We start from the raw sequence: 22,265 nt of genomic DNA, 5'->3' as shown, positions 1-22,265 counted from the left end.
AGTTTAATCTCTATTACAAATAAAAATTACTGATTATTTAATCTATTTATTTATTATCGTTTTCTTTGAAAATGACTATTGCTGAGTATTGAGAATGACTATCGCGTGGTTTTTAATAAGAAAATAGGAAAAAGACACAATTAACCTTGAAGTCATTTCCCGCCAAAACAATGAATAGAATCCCCCACTACAATTGCTATAACCCTGACGGCATCGAAACCTCCTCCTAAACTTCTCTCTCTAAAAAATGGCGCCTTCTGCCACTGCTCCTGAGTCACTGTCTCCCTCGACGACGTTGGACACTACCGAGAACAATCTCCAGGTTCTCACCCCCACTCTCTCATTTTCTGTTTGTTTTCCGGGAAAATCCTCATGAAAATAAATAAAAAAATAAAGACTTAATTACGCGAAATGGGTTTTTTTTTAATTATTTTGCGAAATCTAAAATTCTCTTCGCAGTCAGCACTTGATTCTCTCTTGCGTTACGAGTTTGATTTTGTAGCAAAAGTACCCCCACTTTTTGCAACAAAGTGGAGAACTAATTTACCCAACATTTGTTTTTCTGTGCACTGCAGCCCTTTTTTGTTCTTCACAGAGCACGGTCTCGGAAATCGGAGAAAAAACCAACCGGAACCTGGAAAACCAGGAGGCGTATTGATTTGTCTCCATCATTACCTAAGAATGGTGAGAACTTAGATGCTGAGAAAGCTGAAGCATGGGATGATTGTCGGCATGTGGGCATAAGAATGGAAGCTTTTGATGATGTTTGGTCGAAGATCAAGTCAACCATTAAAGTTTGTCTCTTTGATCCTTTCCTATCATGGTGTTGTAATTTTTGTTCTTTTATATTTTCTGCTCCATTTGGTTGCTAAGGAGAGATGCATAAGAAGAACCAATCTAATAAGGGACTGCTAAGCAGTAGGTAAACCAATAAAAACTACTGATTTTTATTCACCATGAAATGAGCAGTTTCCCTCAATTAGCTAATTACTGTTACTTTTGGGTTGGTCGAGATATGCATTTTTCATATTCCTATGAAAGATGATTGCAAAGGAACATAGCATATGAAATTTTTCATCATTTTCTCCACTTTATTTCCTAAGCAACCAATCTAGTGGTTGTTATCCATCCATTAAAGAATTCAGAGTTTACAACCTTATTGCAGGATGTTTTGAGGGACATCAACACCAATGTATTCAATGAGATACATCATTGGGTTCGTGAGTCTTTCAACATGATCACATCATTTGCAACACCTACATTTCCTGAAGCAACTGGGTCTTTTCCAATGGTAACAGATGCTGCCTCTAAACAACTATTCACTGGGCTGGTTCTTACCAGTAAGTTTTCCTCCAATCCACTAGTGCACTTTCAGGTGTGACTGTAGAAGAAAGAAATAAGGGATCAATTCATCTTCAGAAAGATGTAATTCATGCTCTCGAATTAGAAAACAAATCAAAAAACTCCATTTGCATATTTGTTCATGTGATGGTTAGGTTGTATTTATACTGTCATTTGAAGCTGGTATTTATGTTGTTGTCCTCCGAGTTGTCCCAGCCAAAACACATAATTTCATTCAGAGGATAAAAGTTTCAATAAATTTAATTTTAATGGTTCCAACTTAAAACTAGAATGTCAATTTCAATGACTGTATTAGCTTTAGCATCTCCCAAGTTTTGGACATGGCATGCAAGGAAGGAATGAGGGAAGAACACATGCATGAGATATGCAGCCATCGTTTGATGATGCATCGTCCTTTGTGGGATCTTGCTCTACTCTCTTGTTGTTATGTGTCTGTTATTTTTACGCTGTCTATGTTTAATATGTATTTGATGTATTAATTTGTAAAACACACGAGTTATCATTTTCTGTTCCTCTTTAACCCCCAAATATCATTGATTGAAAATCTTTAACCCCCAAATATCATTGATTGACAATCTTTAACCCCCAAATATCATTGATTGACAATGTATGTCAGAAAATATGGAGTTTGTTGATGATCTACTGACTTTCGAAGAGCTTGGATCATATTTGAAATCTCAAGGATGCCATGTGGCTAACCTTTCCTCACTGGAGTTTTCAGTGAAAAACGGTATTGGTGGTTGTCTAAGAAGTTTATTGAGACAGTTCTTAATGGTTGCTTTAGATGTAAGTAGCCACACCTTTATATTCCTTTTACAAGTTCAGTAAGTTCTTACTTGATGAGTTCATTACTTATACTAGTTTGCCATGCTAATGTTTTGCAGGCACCTGATGTATCCATCTTAGCAACATGGTACAGAGAACAAGGAAGCTGTAATAATCCAGTGGTCATAATAATAGAGGATATGGAGCGATGTAGTGGGTCTGTCTTGTCTGACTTCATCCTCATGTTAAGGTATGCGGGTGCATTTTTTTCATCTTCCCACCCTCCTTTACTCATTTTATTTTGTGTTATCTTTTCAGTTGCTTACTTTGCCCAAATACAGGGCACAATCTGGTCACAATATTTCATTATCTTTCTGGACAACAAATGGTGTCATGATCATTTTTACATTGGTCTAATATTTAGTATATCCATTAGGTTATCATTCATCACTTCAAATAAATTAGAATTACAATTCCCTTATTGCACAGCGGCTTTTCATACGTTGCACTCAGATTTTATTGTTCTAGCCCACAGAAATATGCTTCTCTTACTTAAAGTTACGTGTACATAGACTTGGAATTTGCATTGAAAACCCCAAATGTGCTTGATGTTTGGATATCTCTGGTGTTTTTGTTAACTTGATCATGGAGTTGACCTGGTGTTTTCACTAGCTTGGGAACTTTTTTCTTGATTTTCTGGAACTCTTTTCTGTAGGACTTGAACCCAAACAACTCCCTCTCCTTTGGGAGAATACCACTAGACTAAACACTCTTGTTTCAGTGGCATGAAGACTATTTGGTCTTAAGAATAACAAATAGTTAGACTGGGATGTTAAGGAAGATATTTATTGGTATCTAGATCACTATTTTGAAAATTAGCGGTGGTATATAAACACCAACTGCAACTTTTTTGCATCCAAATCACCTGACTCTTTTAGATCATATAGGCCTTTTGTGAGGAAATATGGAACAGTTTCAAAATTGGATTTAAATTCATGGAAACCAAAAGTACAAATGATGATGCATCCTTTTGGTAAATGAGCTAACTTCATGGTTATCCCTGTTGGATTGAAAAATAATGTTTTCATATGCTACAATCTATTTGTTCTGAAGTCATGGGTTAAGCAGTAAGAACATGATGTATTTGAAAGATCATATGTAGTCTTGTAGTAAAATCATATTGTTTTGAATATTGTGCTTGAAGTGGACTCTTGACTCAAAGAAGTGGTTACTGTGTTAAATATTACTCCCTGCTACAAGGGTAGAATTGGTCTATGTATCAGAATTTCGTGACTACTTGATGATTTTGTAAGCTTTGTTTCTTGATTATTTGCTAATATCTGAAAATGGATTGGACTTGATGATTTTGTGTACTTTGTTACTTGATTATTTCATTATATCTGAAAATGGATTGGAACTTTTGCACTAATGAAGTGCTTTGAGTAACTAAAAAAATTATTGAACAATGATGTTGTTTTCTAGCCTATTGAGACCTTGTCATTTTATACAGCGCTTATGGGATCAATCTAATAGCTTGGAGGATTTGATAGTTTATGAAAGCTTGTCCCTACCCTCTAAGTTGCATTCCTAGTTTTTGCCCTATAAGTATGCGGAATTTTCTAATTTCTAGAATAACAAAGTGTTCTTGGACTTGTACTTGCATTTATTTTATTGCCACTCTAATTATATAAGCATATCTGTTAAAATATCCTACAGCCAGTATACTTATGCAGTTTTTGCCTGTAACCTTCCATTCTTTCAGTGAATGGGTGCTTAAAATCCCAGTGATTTTAATAATGGGAGTTGCAACAACTCTTGATGCTCCTAAAAGTATACTTCAGTCAAATGCGCTACACCATTTGTGCCCCTGTAAATTCATTTTGGGAACTCCTCCGGAGAGAATGGATGCTGTAGTTGAGGCTGTTCTTGTGAAGCAGTGTTCTGGATTCAGTATAAGCCACAAGGTGGCAGTTTTTATGAGAAATTATTTTGTAAGCCAAGATGGAACTTTAACATCTTTCATAAGAGCTTTGAAGGTTTGGATATGATTACTGTTTTGTTATTGTATTTTACAACATCGTAGTTTTCCTCTCTGGTGAATATAATCAAATGCCATGTAATGTTTTGGAAGTGTTTTTCAGATTGCATGTGCTCAACATTTCTTCATGGAACCCCTGAGCTTCATGCTTTGGTTTCTTCTTGGAGATGACAATCTGGTAAATTTTCCTATTCTTCTCCCAAATACTTTAGTACTGCAGTTTTCAAATGTTATATTTGTTCATAAATTTCACTTTGATATATAGTACACACTTTACTCTAGTTGCGACACATGTATAGGCACATGCCATGGCAAAGACATTTACCAAATATTTTGTGAAATCTATATGATAAGAGAAATCATATGCCATGTTCTATGTATGAAAAGCATTGAGTTAGAGAAAGTATCTTGGATGATTCAAAGAAAGCAGCATTTCTTTATCAGCTTATCCTCGATCTTCTATCTCATGAACCATTAAGCAATAATAGCATACCATGCACCTTTTCAACCAGCTATCTTATTTTTCACTTGCTTTTTTTATCTGCTTTTACATGCTTCAGAGCACACAACTAGCAAGCACTTAAACTTCTTCCTTGTTTGGACTGTTTTCTCCTCTTTTTTTCCTTCCAATTTGGAAAAAACCTTGCTTAATATTATCATTGCTTGACTTTTGTTTTTCCTTCCAATTTGGAAAAAACCTTACTTGCTTAATATTATCATTGCTTGACTTTTCTTTCTTTTCCTTTTTTCTTTTGCATGTAACATTGCACCATTCAAGATGTTACAAGGAGAAAAGTATGGATTGTCACCAGAAATGATGCTCAAGCATGCTTTGAACCTTCCATCTTATCAGTCTTATGGAAGGTACTTAATAGCATCAAAATATTTGTGTGAATAATTTTCCAGACATAATGGAGGAAGTTGTAGCTCATTTGGGTTGCAAAATCTAATTACAGAAATAAAATAGCCAAACAGCAGGACGAAACTTTAGTAAATGGTTTGGCAGAATTGAAGAAATTGCAGTGTCAATGGAGCACTGTGATTCTGGTGAGCCCTTAATCCTTTTTGGATTGATGCATTTCATTAGCATTTATGAGATTGTACATTTAAAACATGCATTTTTTTATATCATGCAAAGCAGCTGATTGCAAGGTTGCTATCTTTTCTTTTTATATCCATTTTAAAGGTTATATCACTCTTCCTATTCTCCAGCTGGTTACCTTAGCTATGTTTTTTATGCCAAATTGATACATTTTTTAATTTTCAGTTCTGTTTTGAAATTTACTTCTTCTTTTTGCTATGGTCTGTGGATATGGGAACCTGTATTCTGTTTCAACATAGAGACTCAGTGCTGCTTATGCTATGCATGTATGTTTACTATCTAGTAAATGTGGAGTTCATCATTTTCTTCTACTATTTAGTCTGTTATGTTCAGAAGAGCCATGCTAAAATAAATGTGCCAGTTTCTTGAAAAAATTGTAACATAATAGCAATAAAACATGTGCAAACTTTCCTTGAGTGTTCGATAGGTATTGTGTTCTCAAATGTCTGATGCACTGAGGTTCCTGTAGAAGTGTCCAGCAAATGATAGTCTCTTGAAATATGGAAATTTCAGAAGCATCCAATAAATCAGCTTTTTGACAATTATGTTTTTCTTAATATTTAAATTCTGCTTCCACTAGCTAGTTTAATCCACGTAATGCAATTAATATCTGTTTCTGGGCACATCATGAGTTGCAGTGTCTATATGAAGCTGGAAAGTGTGATAAAGTCACACTGTTAGACCTATTCTGCGAGGCCCTTGATCCTGAATCATTCAAGTCAAGGGCTCCTGACAATGGTGGGGGCTTAGAAAATGATTCTGGAGTATCCTCAAGTGATTTTTACAAGCATCAGCAATATCATACTACAAGGAAAAGTGGTTTTATTTGTCAGGCAGTGCAAAAGTTGAGGTAATTAACATTTTAGAATCCAGATTGTCTTTCATAAAGTTTACATATTGAAGATTTTGTAAGGTCGCTAGAAACATTTATTCTCTAACAGCATCTGCAAGGTTTTGGTGTTTCCCTTTGTCTCTTTGGCCTTTTTTATTTTTAACAACCCTCCAACTTAAGCAATTTCTTTGGTGAATTTATCATGTTTCTCAGTGAAACTTGGAATGTGAAATGTAATAAAGAAAGACAGAAATTAAGATAACATAAAGGAGAATAAGGCGTCTTTCAAAGGAGAAGTACAAGAATAAGAGAATGAAAACAGAAGGTTTTTCCAGCCTTGTTGAATGTCCATTAATTAAAAATTTTAAAAGCTTCGGAAATAATCCAACACAAATCATCAATAGCTAAATTTATGAATTCCAAATCACATGGGATTGCACAATAATAACCATCTGACCACTATAAAAACATCTGACCACTATAAAAAGCTACGAATCAAGCATCAGAAAGCAATTCCCCTTGGGGCCTCACTTGGAATAAGTCACTAGTCATAATTTTGGTCAAAACCACTAAAAAAATTAAAGTAGTGTTAGAAGGTAGCCTTATCTTTCCAGACAGACTGACTTGAAGAAGCCAAAAGAACTGGAGGACTGAGAATATGTATGAAATACAAGAAAAATTGTCGAACCCCTCAAAGTTCACACCATTCTATCAGACCTTAATGCAACCAGAAAGATGTTATAATAGGAAGGAGCAAATAGAGATCAGATGTTTCTTGCTTATTTAATACTGTGAGGTGATAGATCTTCCAAACCATCTTGTGAAAATGCTGATGTGAATGTTGTTTAAAGTGGATAGGAAATAAGATGTGGGAAATACAATTGATAAAGGTTGGTCCCACAACAAGATCCTCCCAGAATTGAGCCCGAGAGCCATTAACAACTCATAACATAAAGTGGAAAGAAATGCAGAGAAACTCAGTCATGGGTTATTTTTTAAGCAGGTGCTGAATTGTGATATCTCTATATTCCTGTGAATAAGGGGCATTTTAGTAGCTTTCAGAATTTCTTGAAGGTCTAGTCTTATTTAGGAAGTTAGTGTCTTAGTTTTTAATATTCTATCCTAGTTGTTTAAGTAGCCTTAATCTCTATAAATAGGGATGCCATGTTTTCATTTTCAGCAGAGCTGAATTCTGAAACAAAGTTGAATTGTAGCATTTTATTTTTATGGCTCGGTGCCTGAGGTTTCTTCTTCAACCTCTTGTTCTTCTATTTTTTACTAATTTCTCTACTTTCTTGCTTAAAAGTATTGCTGCTAGAGTCACTTTTAACCACCTAATTTCTCCTTATATTCTCTAATTCTGAGAGTAACAACCCTAGCTCACCATAAATCCTTTGTAAAACATAAATCTTAAATTTGTCCTGCATCACAAAATGCTCCTAAACAGACCTACTCTGGTGGTGGATGCTGGGAAGGTTTAAAGGCTCTAGTTGAAACGAAAATGTTATAACTAACTAATTTGTAAACGCGCGCGCGTGCACAAAGAAGGCGGAAGGGTAATGATTACATCCATGAGATGGTAGAGGTGGCACCACTTTAGGAATAACTAAAGGACAGTTGTTTGAGTTTCAGAAGTTTAGCCGTATCCAGACCTGAGCTATAGCTGCACAAAGAGTGTTTAAGTTAAAGTATTGGTAGAAATGGGGAGAGGTTGATAAAAAATGAAATTGGATATGTAGGGTCTAAACAACACGTAAAAAGTTTAGCCTGTTATAGAACTTGTGGGAGGTGGCCAATCCATGTAGCCAGCTTCAACTAGCTTGGGTTTTTGATGTTTTGTTGAGTTGAGTTAATTTAGTTTCACCACTAGTTGTTCTAGCCTTGAGCATCCCAACCATTCAGCTATAGGCCACACTTCCTGCAGAAAATTGCCAGATTCATGGTCCTCTGTCCTAGATCATAGAAAAGCTTCTGCCTTCCTCTCAACTCTCTTGAAAACCGCAAAGAGATCTTTTCATACAGGAGAATAACAAATGGGTAGGCTAGATAAGTATAACGTGACCACTTAGGAGAAGAAATTGCTTTTCTACCCATCTAGATGCTTTGAAACCTGCTCTACCATATGATCTCAGAAAAGTTGTGGGCTATGGATCACTGCCAAATGGAACGCCTAGATGAGTTGAATGCCACTCTCACTTGGCATACCTTGTGAGAGAAGCAAAGTTGGAGAGCACATCAGATTCTTAGTGAGTACTGAAACAGCACATTCGGGCATTTTTTTTCCTTTCCCAGGTATACCTCCTAAAATGTGTAACAAATACAAAATGTTTGGGCATACATTTGAGAGTAACAAATACAAAATGTTTGGGCATAAAAAAATACAAAATGTTTGGGCATACATTTGACTGAGCTACTCATGCCAGTTTTACATACATTTCCCTATACTTCCTTTGGTAGGTGTGAATGATCATCAGTAGGCCAAGCTCTAGTTTAATATATGCCGGCACCCTTGGTCACTTTTTTTGTTCAGACATCTTTTTTAATCCTAGATTCTTGTGGTTGTGGTTGTTCTTTTGGTTTTTGCCTGACTTTTGTGAGTGTAGTAATTCATCACACGCCCCAAAATTTATAATACTCTAGTTGCTATGATTTATTTTCATAATCATCAAAAAACTCATGATGTCCTTTTTGCTTAGGACATTGGACTTCTGAGAAAAAAATCTTACAATCCCTTGCAACCTGGAAGTTAGACTACTTTTCTTGTGAATTGATTAATTCAACTCTTTTAATAGATGTAGTAGAATGCTGAAATTTCAATTCAATCAGGGATCTTCCAGCAGTGCAGCTACGTAAGCTGCTGAAGGGTTGGGAAAAATATACTGTGAGTGCCCCTCAGGTATGGTTATAATTTCAAGAAAGATATCACAAGCTTGAAGGATTTTAACTCATCTCATTTATAATGGATCTATCTTCATGTTCTTTGAGTTATGTGAAACAAATCAGCTTTTATTTGCTTTATTGTAAAGCTTTTGGCATCTGGTAGAAACATGAGATTTTTCTTTGAACAGTCACCCTTATCAAGCTTCTCAAAAACCAGTTATGCTCTAGAAGTGCTTGAAACATGTAAATACACAGTATATTTTGTGATGTAGGGGCTTGCACGTTAATATTTTGGTTATTTCTGATAAAATAGCCTGCTTAGTTGCTTGTGCTAAGTCTTAACGATTTGAGTGAGCTATCCAGGGATTGTTCCCTTGCTGCAGAAAATGAACTACCTTGCCTTGTTTCTTGCATTAAATTACTCTTCTTCTTTGCTTTGTTTGAATGATATTGCTGCTCTAGTGTATGTTATGATGATTCCACTCATGCTATCCATAAATTTGTTTACTTAAACACTTAACCATTTTTTTAGTCAGAAGATACTTGAGGCTGCGATCTCACAACTTAAAGACAAGAAATTACCTTCCCCAATTTACTTCAGCATTTTGATTGATGGGTGAATGCTGCATCTTTATCTTGAATTGCTGTTGGGGGAGTCAACTATATCATGACTTTTTATTTGTTTTAACATTTTCCATTTTGATGTTCTTTGAGTTATGTGAAACAAATCAGCTTCTATTTGCTTTATTGTAAAGCTTTTGGCATCTGGTTGAAACGTGAGTTTTTTCTTTGAACAGTTACCCTTATCAAGCTTCTCAGAAACCAGTTATGCTCTAGAAGTTCTTGAAACATGTAAATACAGAGATTATTTTGTGATATAGGGGCTTGCACGTTAATATTTTGGTGATTTCAGATAAAATAGCCTGCATAGTTGCTTGTGCTTAGTCTTAACGATTTGTGTAAGCTATCCAGGGATTGTTTCCGTGCTGCAGAAAATGAACTACCTTGCCTTGTTTCTTGCATTAAATTACTCTTCTTCTTTGCTTTGTTTGAATGATATTGCTGCTCTAGTGTATGTTGGGATGATTCCACTCATGCTATCCATAAATTTGTTACTTAAACACTCAACCATTTCTTTTTTGTCAGAAGATACTTGAGACTGATCTCACAACTTAAAGACAAGAAATTACCTTCCCCAATTTACTTCAGCATTTTGATTGATGGGTGGTACTGCATCTTTATCTTGAATTGCTGTGGGGATCTAACTTTATCATGACTTCTTATTTGTTTTAACATTTTCTAGACACTCATACTTGCATAGAAGATAGCTTTGTTGGTTTTCTTGTCATGCGGCACTCATGTTTTCTCTTTTACTACCCTGGACTGTCTTTGGCATGCTTTGATATTCTTTTCATCATTATTTGTCTTTTATAAGGTAGACCTACATTAATGTGTGAGGTTCAGATAAAAGATAACCTACCATTTTTACATGATCCGAAATTTGATTCTTAATCAACTTATCTTCATTGAATTATGTTCTTACAGATTCATGACAAAGTGAAGAAGTTGCTATCTGAAGTGAAGTTTGAGGATGGAAAGAGTTTGGGGCAAGATTTAAGCACCATATCCAAGTAATGTTTTTGTATTTTTTCTTTGTCCTGTTTACAAATGTTGCATTTTCATCATTTTGTTATTTTTGGTGAAAGTTGGCCTGCCATTAGGCAATTTATGAAGCATGTTACAATTGAATATTTTGAAAATTTTGGGAGGGCTTGGTAATTATTTTAAGAGTCTATGAAAACATGCCTAAATTGCAGTTAAAAAAAAGATGATTTCTAATAGTATAGAGTTTTCCAAGGTCATGTTATATGGAGGACCAGTTTGGATTTTTATCAGCACTCGTAAGCTAGGAGGCAGGGTGACACTGAATTAAAAATAGAAGACCCTTAAATATGACATGTATGCCTTTGAGGTGTTTAATATCATTGAAGACTTATTGGATGCTCGTTTGTATGCTCTCTTCTATCTTTTGGACATTCTTCAAATTCCCTGTAAGCTGTTTCACTTCATTTGCCATCATTAAAGCATCCATGTAGGAATGATATGATTAGTTAAAAAGTTTTTTCTTTGAGATTTAAGAGAACTGGTTAGAATCTCTCTCTTTTTTTGTTTATTGAACTTTGTGGTATAGCTCAAACAGATATGGACGTAACAATAATAACTAAGCAACATGCAATAATATGGTATTAGTGAGAACTGACAGACATGTACAGGCATCACATCTAATAAAGAAGAGTCGCGAGAACTGACAGATATGTACAGGCATCACATCTAATGAAGAAGAGTTGTGGTCCATATAATATTTCATTACAGAGATATTTTTTTCATATACGGTGTCAAGTAGTGCTGCTATTTTCCTGACAAAGATAGACAGCTTTTGTAGAGTTGTGATTTCCCATGTTAATTTGTTTACTAGATTGGTTTTGTTGTACAGTGTTTGAGTATTTATAAAAACAAAATACTGTTAGCATCAGAATCACTACATTATTTTCATTAATTCTGCCATTACTATCAATTTCAAGCTAAGAAGGAACATAATCAGTAACGGGTCATACATGGACCCAGATTTTAACTAAAAACGCATGTTTGTCTTGTGCATGTACATGTTGTGAGATTTTAGTCAAGCTTCATTCTGCCTTGCCATTTGCCATGCATTTTTGTCCTGAATTGCTGGTTTACCTTGATTAGTTCTAATTGATAGCATCTCTTCCAAGAGACTGCAGATTAATCTCTGTTTCATATATATTACTTCTTATGATTCAAATCCTTCCTCCGTGCTGTTGCTGCTCTTTTTTTTCCCCCTTCATAATCTTTTCCTTTTGACATTATTTTTCACTGCATGATTGTGAAATCACTAATTCTATCAGTTTCATCTTTGCTGCCAAACATGACAGGAGACATGCATCTCGTAAACATTTGAAAATTGAAGACTCCAAAGCAGTAAATGAGAAAGCTGCAAAGCTATTAGAGAGCATGGTTAGGTAGGAGTATCCAGTCTGTATTCCTTTTTGTTCTTGTCTTGGTTGGCTACTTTCTTTGCATAGAATAGTTAACTGCATTGATACCAGCCAAACGAGTGCTCTTTTTTTTTTTTTTAATCTTTGAATTAATTATAGTTCTGTTATGATTTGTTAGCATTCTGCTATAACTTGTTAAGTATTTGTTGTAAATAATAAGATTTAATTTCAAAGATATATGCCTTATTTCACTCTGGCATGCACATATGCTTTGTGCCTGAACTCCAAGAATCCTTTTCACTTAATCGCACCTAATGCTTTTAACAACAGCGGGAAATGCATAATTTGCACAATTGCTCACCAACTATTGATCAAATTTTCTGCTTTCTAACTTCCACCAATGGTTTATTTTTTTAGGCGAGTGATCCCAAGCTTCTGTGTTAAAAAGCATGTTAAAAGTTTCATGCTAGTTTCTTTCATGGTCAATCACTCTTACAATGTGTTTCGAATTCCAATTTTTTTAGAATTTCATCATAAATCCTAGATTATTTTTCAAAGAAAATCCAGAATTGTCAAATGTATGGAATGCATTTCTAATTTTTTTTCATTTTTGTAGTTCAAATGAATTACAAATGATACAATGGGGTTTGGTGTCTGACTTCTTATCTTTGTGTGAATCAGGAACTATATGCAGCCCCTTGAGTGTGTACCTTTCCATGAAATTGTCTGCTTTAAGAATGTCAATGCACTTCAAACAGTAAGCGTTTAAAAAACCAGTTATTCTGATTTATGTACTTGCAGAATTTTTTTTGTTTACTAGAAAGAATTCAAAATTTTCTATACAGCTTCTGACCTGTGAGTAGACAACAACAGTAGACATTTGCCTTAATATATGGTTGGCATGCAAATTCATCTGCCATTTACTAAAAGTCAGGAAATTCTAATGATTGTAATGTTATCAATCAATCGATCTACAATAATTCTCTGCTAAACATGAATTTGTTTGAAAATTTTGACTGGTTTATGAAAGTTTGAAATGAGAACTTTCATGGCATTTACAGATGCACAAACTCTGAACTCACTGGCCTATATGTTTAAATATAATTCATGGTATTCAAATTCAAGGGAAGTCTACTCTTTTAACCCGATATTTTAATGAAATTCTCTGTATGTCTTATTCAAATTGTTTTGTGGTGTTTTTTTTGCCCCATATAATTGGTTTATTTTAATTGTGGGATAACAAAATGCCTCGAAATTTTTCTTACAAGAAATCATCAATCTTTGTTAAATTAATTATTCAGGTTTGTTGAAGTTTTTACATTTGTTTTTGTTGCTAATGCTATCTCCTATGGATCATTCTTCTTGATTAGCAGTAAATTTGTTTCTCATGGAAATTTGTGTTAAGCAAATCTCTCTCCTATTTTGTTAAGAATGTCTCCCTGTCCTTTCAGTCAAAAAATTAACCATGTTCAATTTTAGAAGGATCTGGTATAGAGTGCCTTTTCAGTTCATGCTTAAAGATTATTTTTCTCAATGATGCCGTTCAGGGCTTGGCCTTGAGATGCTTTGTGGGATGTTCAGGGCTTGGCCTTGAGATGCTTTGTTGCTTCCTTACTTGCATATAGAATTGAATGAATTGCTAGCTACTAGCCTACTTCCATGGGGTGGCTGCTACTGGTTGGTTTTCTACTTGTGTCAATCGTCAATGGTGGAGATCTTTTCTAGTGAAGTTCTTCATCACAGGAGTGGGAGCAGCAAACCCTACTATTCATGTTAAATTGGCAAATTTTTGCATGCCAGTCTTTCAGCACTTCTAACCTCTTCCGTTATGTTAGGCTTTAATTGGAGACCCAAGAAGAAGGATTCAAGTTGATCTTCTGGATGTTCGGAACATCATACAGTGCAGCTGTTGCATTAGCAGTAGCAATACACTATTGCCATCGATGCATGATTCCTCAATAATGTAAGTGGTCCATCCCATAAATTTCTTATCTTGGAATTATGAAATGTAGAATTCAAAGTGCAAACCAACAACCCACCAGGGATTTTCCAGTACAAGAGAAGTTTGAAGATGATTTTTTTCTTTTTTATATCCCCTTTTTGTGTACTGCGTTGCTACCTGTCTGTGCATTAGGCAATCCCTGGAATCAGTTCCCGAGATGGTGTTCAAAGCTTACATTATCAAATAGATGGATACCCTTGAATGTAAAATGATGGCACTTCAGTCTGCAACTTCTGACAAGAACTCAAGATTGCATGGAGGAATATCATGTCTCCTTGTTGTGTTAACAGTGAATGTTACACAGGTTGTGATTTGTGTTCATTTGTTGTTTCAGGTATACCTTGGCTCAAGAGCATGGTGATCTCATTAATCTTCATGACTGGTATCAATCTTTCAAATCAATAGTTCTTTGCTTGAGCAATAAAGGGAAACATGGGTCAAACTATTCCCCGTCGCTGAAGAAAAGGAAAGCTACCACTGAACCTGCAAAGCCAAGTGAGGCATCAATTCAGTATCCTATTGGTATAGTCTTTCTTTTGCTTATCCTTCATTAAGTTGATTCAATGTAATTAGGGCATGGTGAGTTTAATTTTAACAAATTCCATGTGGTCTTCCGCGTTCCAATGACACCCTCTTTTATTTAGAGCGCACGAGTTCAAGCTATTTGCACCTAAATGTATTATATCTTCAGAAAGGATCTGTCAGGATGGATGTAGTCATCTTGAACTCTGATGAGTTACCTTTAGTCAGATCATGGCGAAAAACATATTGCTAGTACCCGGAAGGGAGGGGAAGAAAACAGTGATTTGTAAACACCTCTCAATTTTTTATTTTTCAATTGATCATTTTCCATGGAGATCCTTAGCTTGTTTCCTACAGAGCACGTTTTTGTAGGGCAGTTACAGAGCTCCAGATTACAGGGCTGCTTCGGATGCCTAGCAAAAGACGGCCTGATTATGTGCAGAGAGTGGCCTTTGGACTTTAGTGCAGAATTATTAAACCAGTCCAATCTCTCTCTGACTCCTTTTCCCCTTTAATGTAATTTTGATTTTGTATTCCAGTATATATTTCTTATCCTCTTAATGACCCAAATTTTATTTAATTACTTCCGCCCCACCCAACAACAATTCCATTGTAATTCTGTCTTGGCATGTATGTAACCATAGATTTTATTCTGGCTCTTACCAACCGCTTCTGGAATTTGCACTAATTCTTTTAGAAAAGAAAAAAAAAAAGGAAAACCCAAATTTATTTTTCCGTTTCCATTTGCATCATCCCAAACTTGTAGTTTTTGTTATTTCTGACAAACATTTTCTACAGTCACATTCTTTTGTTGGGTGTTTTTTTGTTAGTTTGAGTTGTATCTGTTTGAACAACGTTGATTTGAAGAAAATTTGATGAAAAAAATTAATGATCAATAACATTTTTAGTCTAATGTGAATGTTTTATGTAGTAAAATGACATTAATACGAAGAAATTTAGATAAAATTGTTGATGTGTATTCATCGAAAGACAATGGCGGATGTCTTAAAAGAATATTTGGAATCAATTTGACACCACGTACAAGTTTGGGTATGAATTGAGAAAAAATCTTATTATTATTATTATGGCTTTTAAGTCACCGATGAGTGTGTTATGTAAAATATTAACTAATTAAGCGAAATTAAATTTTTTTTATAAAATATTGTTTATTGGAATGATATTTTTTTTGTTTCAAATTTTTTTTATAAAATATTGTTTATTGGAATGATATTTTTTTTGTTTCAAATTTTTTGTAGTTAGTATTTTTTATTTTATCTTTTAATATTTTAATTTACTAAATATTGAATTTTATAATTTATTTTTGTTTTTTTTATAAGATTATTTTAATTTCATAAACCGAATCACGAGTTTTATGGATTAATATAGGTGACTTGGTTTTTTAGATCTTTTTTATAATTGATTTTCTCTTTTGTTTTTGTTTTTTTTGTAAGATTATTTTAATTTCATAAACCGAAGATCTTTTTTATAATTGATTTTCTCTTTATATATAGTATGAATAAGAACTAAATTTTATAATTTGTTTTAGTTTATTTTCTATGAAATTGTTCTAGTTTCATAATCTAAGTCAAGTGTTTAGTTAGTTAACTTGAGTAGACTCAAATTTTTTTTAATATTTTTTTAATTTTATTCTTCAACATTAGATTAATTGAGAATTGGACTTCAAAATTTATTTTGATTTATTTTTTATTAGATTATTTCAATCTTATGGTTTATATTTTACAAGTTAATCTGGGTTGACCAAGGTTTTTTAATCTGTCTTTTAATTGATTTTATATATATATATATATATATTTTAATATTGTGTTGATCGAAAATTAAGCTTTAATATTTATTTTGATTTATTTTATGTTGCAATCTCATGACTCAGGTCGATCTAATATATTATCATCTCAATATTAATAATAAAAGATATAATCTTAAAATTTTTTATTTATTTCAACTATCTTTTCTAGTTTTTAAGGTTGTTTTTGGACTATTTAAGTTAATTGAATCATATTAGATTAATCCTTATATAGTTATTTTTTTTACTTTATAAAAATATATTAATAATGACTAAATATTTTTTTAATATTTAAAAAAAATTAATATGATTCACAGAATAACACGTGAATTATCCAGTGAAAGGTGTCCAAGTTGTATCAATAGGCGATAATTGATGCATGGATCATGTCCAATAGGAGCCAAAACACTAGACTTGCTAGCCGATTGCTAATTGGTGACTAAAATAGCATTTAAGATTGGAGTCCATTTATTTTCTTTGTTGGAGTTTATTGATGTGAGTTGTCATACAAGAACCAAATCAATTAATAAGCAAGATGTTTCCAAGTGATAGCTCACGTCATGATGATGCAACAAGTAATGATCCCTCTTTACAAGTACTTGAAGGACCCTTACCTAAAAATATAGCCGAGGTAAGTTCCTCTGCCATGCCTCCTTCAATTAATAATGAGAGTAGTATTGTACCATATGTGCTACCCTTCATATATAACCATGGGAAACCACCTAGCCGATATTCTCTAAATATGAAAGATAAAATATCCATGTATAATATTGCTAATTATATATCCACTTACAAGCTATCTAAATCACTTAAGACCTTTGCACCTAAATTGTCCACGTATTACATCCCTCGAAATGTAGAAGAGTCAATACTTGATTCATAATGGATTCAATCTATACAAGAAAAACTAAAGGCCTTATAGAAAAACAAGACTTAGAAGTTGGTTTCATTACCTAAAAGAAACAAAATAGTAGGGTGTGAATGGATCTTCTCCGGTAAATATAATATTGTAGGATTTATTGACAGGTACAAGACAAGGTTTGTTACAAATGAGTGCACACTGATATATGTGATAGATTATTAGGAAACATTATCAATAGTAGTAAAATCAAACATAATTAGAGTTTTGTTATCACATGCAATAATTCTAGATTGGTCATTGCACCAGCTTGACATGAAAAATGCATTTTTCGTAGTAATTTAGAATAAGAAGTTTTCATAGACATTCTGCTAGGATATTCAGCAACTTTAGAAGACAAAGTAGTATGCAAACTATAAAAGGCATTATATGAACTAAAGCAATTACCTTGTGCATGGTTTGGTTGTTTCAGTGCTATTATAAAAACATGTAGATTTAGGTAGAGAACCTTAAACCATATTCTTTTTTGAAAACCTAATTTGGAAAGGTGATAACACTAATTGTTTATGTAGATAATATTATCATCACAGGTAATGACAAATAAAAAATTCTCAAACTCCAAAAGAAATTGTTATCTGAATTTAAAATAAAGAACCTAGGGGGACTCAAATACTTATTAGGAATTGAAGTCTCCGGATCAAAGCTAGGCATATTTTTATCTAAAAAATATTTCTTAGACTTGTTATCTGAAGTTAGGTTGCTAAAATGTAAACTAGCCAAGACTCCCATTGTCTAAAATCATTAACTTGAAATATATGTCGATCAAGTACCCATAAACAAAAAAAAAATACTAAAGGATAGTTGATAAGCTCTTTTACATATCATATATTTGGCCAGACATAGCTTATGTTGTAAGTGCAGTGAGCCAATTCATACACAGTTCTAGTGAAAATCATACGAATACAGTAACTAGAATCCTTCTATATTTAAAATCCTCTCCTGTGAAAAGACTAATATTTACAAAACATAATAATTTAAATCTTAATTACATGGGGTGTCCGGGCCAACTTACGCGCACCTGGTTACACCGATATAAATTGGGCAAGAAATATTTCAGATAAGAAGTCAACGTCAGGCTACTTCACCTTTATTAGGAGTAGTTTTGTTATCTTGAGAAGTAAGAAACAAAAAGTTATTGCGTTGTCAAGTAATAAAGCAGAGTTTTAAGGTATGATCAAAGGTATATGTGAACTCCTTTAGATAAGGAGGCTACTAGTAGAAATAGGTTTTTTTCTAGCTCAAAAATAAACTTGTTTTGCGATAATAAAGCAAGTATTGACATCTCTAGTAATCCAATCAAACATGATTGAACCAAGCATATTGAAGTTAGTTGGCACTTCATCAAACAAAATATTAAAGAGAAAATTATTCAATTTATATTTGTCAATTTAAAAAATCAGCATATTGAAGTTAATTGGCACTTCATCAAACAAAATATTAAAGAGAAAATTATTCAATTTATATTTGTCAATTTAAAAAATCAGCATATTGAAGTTAATTGGCACTTCATCAAACAAAATATTAAAGAGAAAATTATTCAATTTATATTTGTCAATTTAAAAAACCAGTTAACAAATGCGCTTATAAAAACAATATCTAGAAAAAAAATTTACATCTCACTCGAGAAGATAGACATTAAAGATATTTATGCACCAACTTGAAGGTAAGGAAAATATTGGCATGAGCTATCATGCAAGAACCAAATCAATTAATTTATGAAAAATTTTGTAAAATCCCTTACTCTAAGAGATAATTATAGTTACAGCTTTCAATCTTGTACATTTAAAAATAGCTCTTATTAATCTATATATACACGGAGAATTTATCTTTATAAAATGTAAGAAAAAACATAAATTTTTATTACTTTTAGTAGTGTTGTTATCTTCATTAAATCCAAATTATTAAATTAACATATTATATCATAAAAATAATTAGAACTATATATAGTTTTATATCTTTTATAAAATCTAAATTATTAAATTCAAAATTAACTGTGAGATTTGAAATATAAGTGTTTATATTAAAAAACACAAGAAAAATATTAATGTCTCTGCATATAATAATGCATTTACATTACAATTAAAAATATTAAAATATATTTAAGAAAAAATATTAAATTAGAGACTTGTCAAACATTATATTGAAAACAAATATATATATATAAGCCCAAGCGCACTCTTACAGTTGTATTCCTAACAAACCCGAAGTGAAGGCGAGCATTGTGTAGCGCGAGTATAGAGTTTTTTCGTAAATACACGAGAGTACGACTAATGGCGAGCAATAGAAAGCGTGACACTTGAAGACGTATTTATTTTCTTTTGGGGTTCAGAAGAATCATAACATGACGTGGGACAATCTCAGCTGGTGATTTTGTGTCTTTCGATGCACATGATCAATCGTCAACTTCTTCATTACATTACCTTCCAATTTACAAAAATAATTAAAAGACATGGCAAAAATACCATGGACTCCCTCGCAGTGCTTCTTCTTTTTAGTCTTTTATGACCTTTTTTTTTAATTTCAATTATCTTTTTTTTTTAATTTCACATTTGATCCCGAAATAATATTTTCATCATAGTTATCAAACCTCATCCAGGAATTGACTCAACTAAAAGATCGGGTTTCGGGTTTCACGGGTCAACCTAAAAAAAATAAAAATAATATTTAAAGTTTTAATATTTTATATAAAAAATTAAGAAAAAATGCATGTGAATATACGTCATACATTGTATAAATGATATAAATAATAAAGTTTAAAAGAATATTTTAAAAATAATTATCTCACATTTGAAAAAAAATATAACTTTTTTCTTGTAAACATGGAATACATACACAAAAGATCTTTAAATCCCACATTGAAAAAATAATTTTTTTTCTTTGAAACATAAAGCATATGCATTAAAGAATTTCAAATCCTACATTGAAAAAATATAACTTTTTTCCTGTAAATATAGAGCATATATACAAAAGGGTTTCAAATCCCACATAAAAAAATAATATTTTTTTTTTGAACATAGAATATATATTTTAAAGGACTTTAAAAAAATAACTTTCTAAATATGTGTAACGACTTCTCAAGTTTTTGTAATTGTTTCTCGTATGTTTCTTAATAAAAAAAGATTAAACTAGATAATTGACCCATGTTATGCAACTGATCAAGTCAAAAAAATTGAACATAAAAAAAAATTTAAATGTTATTAATATTTTTTTTAGTGGAAAAAAAATTGTGTGAGAGTTTACCCGATGTAACCCGGTTGATTTTACTGATCTAAAAACAACTCATACAACCCGTGAAAACAATATTTAACCAAGTAAAATTTTAAGATGATATCTTTTCTTAATATTAAAATAACAATATATTGAATTAACCTGGAATAACCTAGGTTAACATGTTAAATTCATAATTTAGATTATGAGACTATGATAACCTTATAGAAAGTAAATCAAAATAAATTATGAAGCTTAATTTTCAATCAACTCAATATTGAAGGATAAAATTGAAGAAAAAAATCAATTAAGAAAGGACCTAAATTAACATGTCTAACTTACAAATTAAGTCATAAAACTAAGATAATCTCATAAAAAGCATATCAAAACAGTAATAAATTTAAATCCTTAATCAGCCAAATATTAAAGGATGAGATTAAAAAAAAAATTAGTTAAAAAAAATAAAAAAACAACTTGAGTCAATCCACAAAACACATGACTTGAGGTCATTAAACCAAGATAGCCTTATAGAAAAAAATAAAAAAATAATCTAATTTAATTATGCTTAACCTGTCAAATCCATGATTTTGGTCTTGAGACTGAGATAGTCCCACATAAAAAAAGTCAAAACAAATTATAAAGTTCAATTCTCAATCATCCATATTGAATCTAATGTTGAATGATGAAATTTATAAAAATCTTAATTAAAAAATGACATAAAAGATAAGTCAAGTCAGGTCAAGTTAATTGTTAAGCATTATTCCCAGGTCATGAGACCAGAATAAACCAATGAGAAACAAACTAAAACAAATCATGAAGTCTAATTCTCGATTAGACATAATATTTATTGATGAAATTAAAAAAAAATCAATTAAAAAAGAGAGAGACAAAATGAGTCAATTAGGTCAACTCGCTATACCCACGACTTAAGTCATGAGATGGGGACAGCTCAATAAAAAGTAAATCCAATATTGAAGGACACGTGACTTGGGTCATGAGACCGATACAATCTTTTATAAAGAAAATTAAAAAAAGACTCGATTTAACGAAAGTTAAAATACAAAAATCTATGATCTTGATCGTGAGACTACAATATTCTCATAAAAAATAAATCAAAAATAAAATATAAAGTTCAATTCTCAACCAATCTAATGTTGAATGATAAAATTTTAAAACAATCAATTAAATAAAAGATATAAAAAACAACCTGAGTTAACTCGGGTTAACCTGTTAGGCACTATTCTCGGGTCATGAAACTAAAATAACATAATAAAAAGTAAATAAAATAAATTATAAAATTTTTTATGTAGGCTTTTTGTTCATTAATTTTTTTTTCATGTAGGCTTTTTATTCTTTGTTTTTTCTTTTAATTTTTTTTTGTCAAGCAGTTTTTTTTTTTGCTTTTTGCTTTTTGCTTTTTTTAATTATTTTTTAATTTATTTTGTTAATATTAAATTTTTTCTATTTAGTTATTAAACTTTCATAACACAAATTCAAGGTTTGACGGGTTAAACCCAGTTAATTCAGATTTTTTTTCTTCATTAGTTTTTTTCTTCATGTAGGTTTTTCCCTTTGTTTTTTCTTTTTAATTAATCCTTGTTTTGTTTAATTTAGTTCATTAATATTAACTTTTTTCCTATTTAGTTATCACAATCTCATGACACAAATTTCAAATTTGACGGGGTAATCTTATTTGGTGAGTTAACCCAGTTGATTCAAATTTTTTTTCTTTTTCTTTATTAGTTTTTGCCTTTCAATTTTATCTTTTAATATTATAATCAACCCACAGTGAAAAGACTCGGTAATTTTTTTTTCATT

General features: G+C 32.2%; 1 protein-coding gene across 1 annotated transcript; it reads left to right on the top strand.

Annotated features, from left to right (window-relative positions):
• The first annotated feature begins 213 nt into the window (after positions 1–213).
• ORC3 (origin recognition complex subunit 3) lies at positions 214–15,255 on the top strand. The gene is made up of 17 exons (XM_011046127.1): positions 214–322; positions 576–794; positions 1,166–1,340; positions 1,979–2,148; positions 2,247–2,377; positions 3,890–4,163; positions 4,269–4,343; positions 4,944–5,029; positions 5,122–5,212; positions 5,906–6,117; positions 8,926–8,995; positions 10,525–10,610; positions 11,934–12,020; positions 12,678–12,753; positions 13,832–13,959; positions 14,333–14,509; positions 14,878–15,255. Exons 1-17 carry the CDS (start codon positions 248–250, stop codon positions 14,981–14,983), a joined length of 2,238 nt encoding a protein of 745 aa, XP_011044429.1. The 5' UTR covers positions 214–247; the 3' UTR covers positions 14,984–15,255.
• Positions 15,256–22,265: the final 7,010 nt, after the last annotated feature.

Source organism: Populus euphratica, unplaced genomic scaffold, assembly GCF_000495115.2.
Source record: "Populus euphratica unplaced genomic scaffold, PopEup_1.0 scaffold96.1, whole genome shotgun sequence".
Taxonomy (NCBI): Eukaryota; Viridiplantae; Streptophyta; class Magnoliopsida; order Malpighiales; family Salicaceae; genus Populus; species Populus euphratica.
This window is presented reverse-complemented; position numbering and strand designations above follow the sequence as displayed.

Excerpts from the sequence above, each read along its gene's own strand:
- ORC3 (XM_011046127.1), top strand. The coding sequence starts at position 248 with ATGGCGCCTTCTGCCACTGCTCCTGAGTCACTGTCTCCCTCGACGACG. Across the intron at positions 795-1,165 it reads AGATCAAGTCAACCATTAAA|GATGTTTTGAGGGACATCAA; the intron begins GTTTGTCTCTTT and ends ACCTTATTGCAG. Across the intron at positions 4,164-4,268 it reads CTTTCATAAGAGCTTTGAAG|ATTGCATGTGCTCAACATTT; the intron begins GTTTGGATATGA and ends AGTGTTTTTCAG.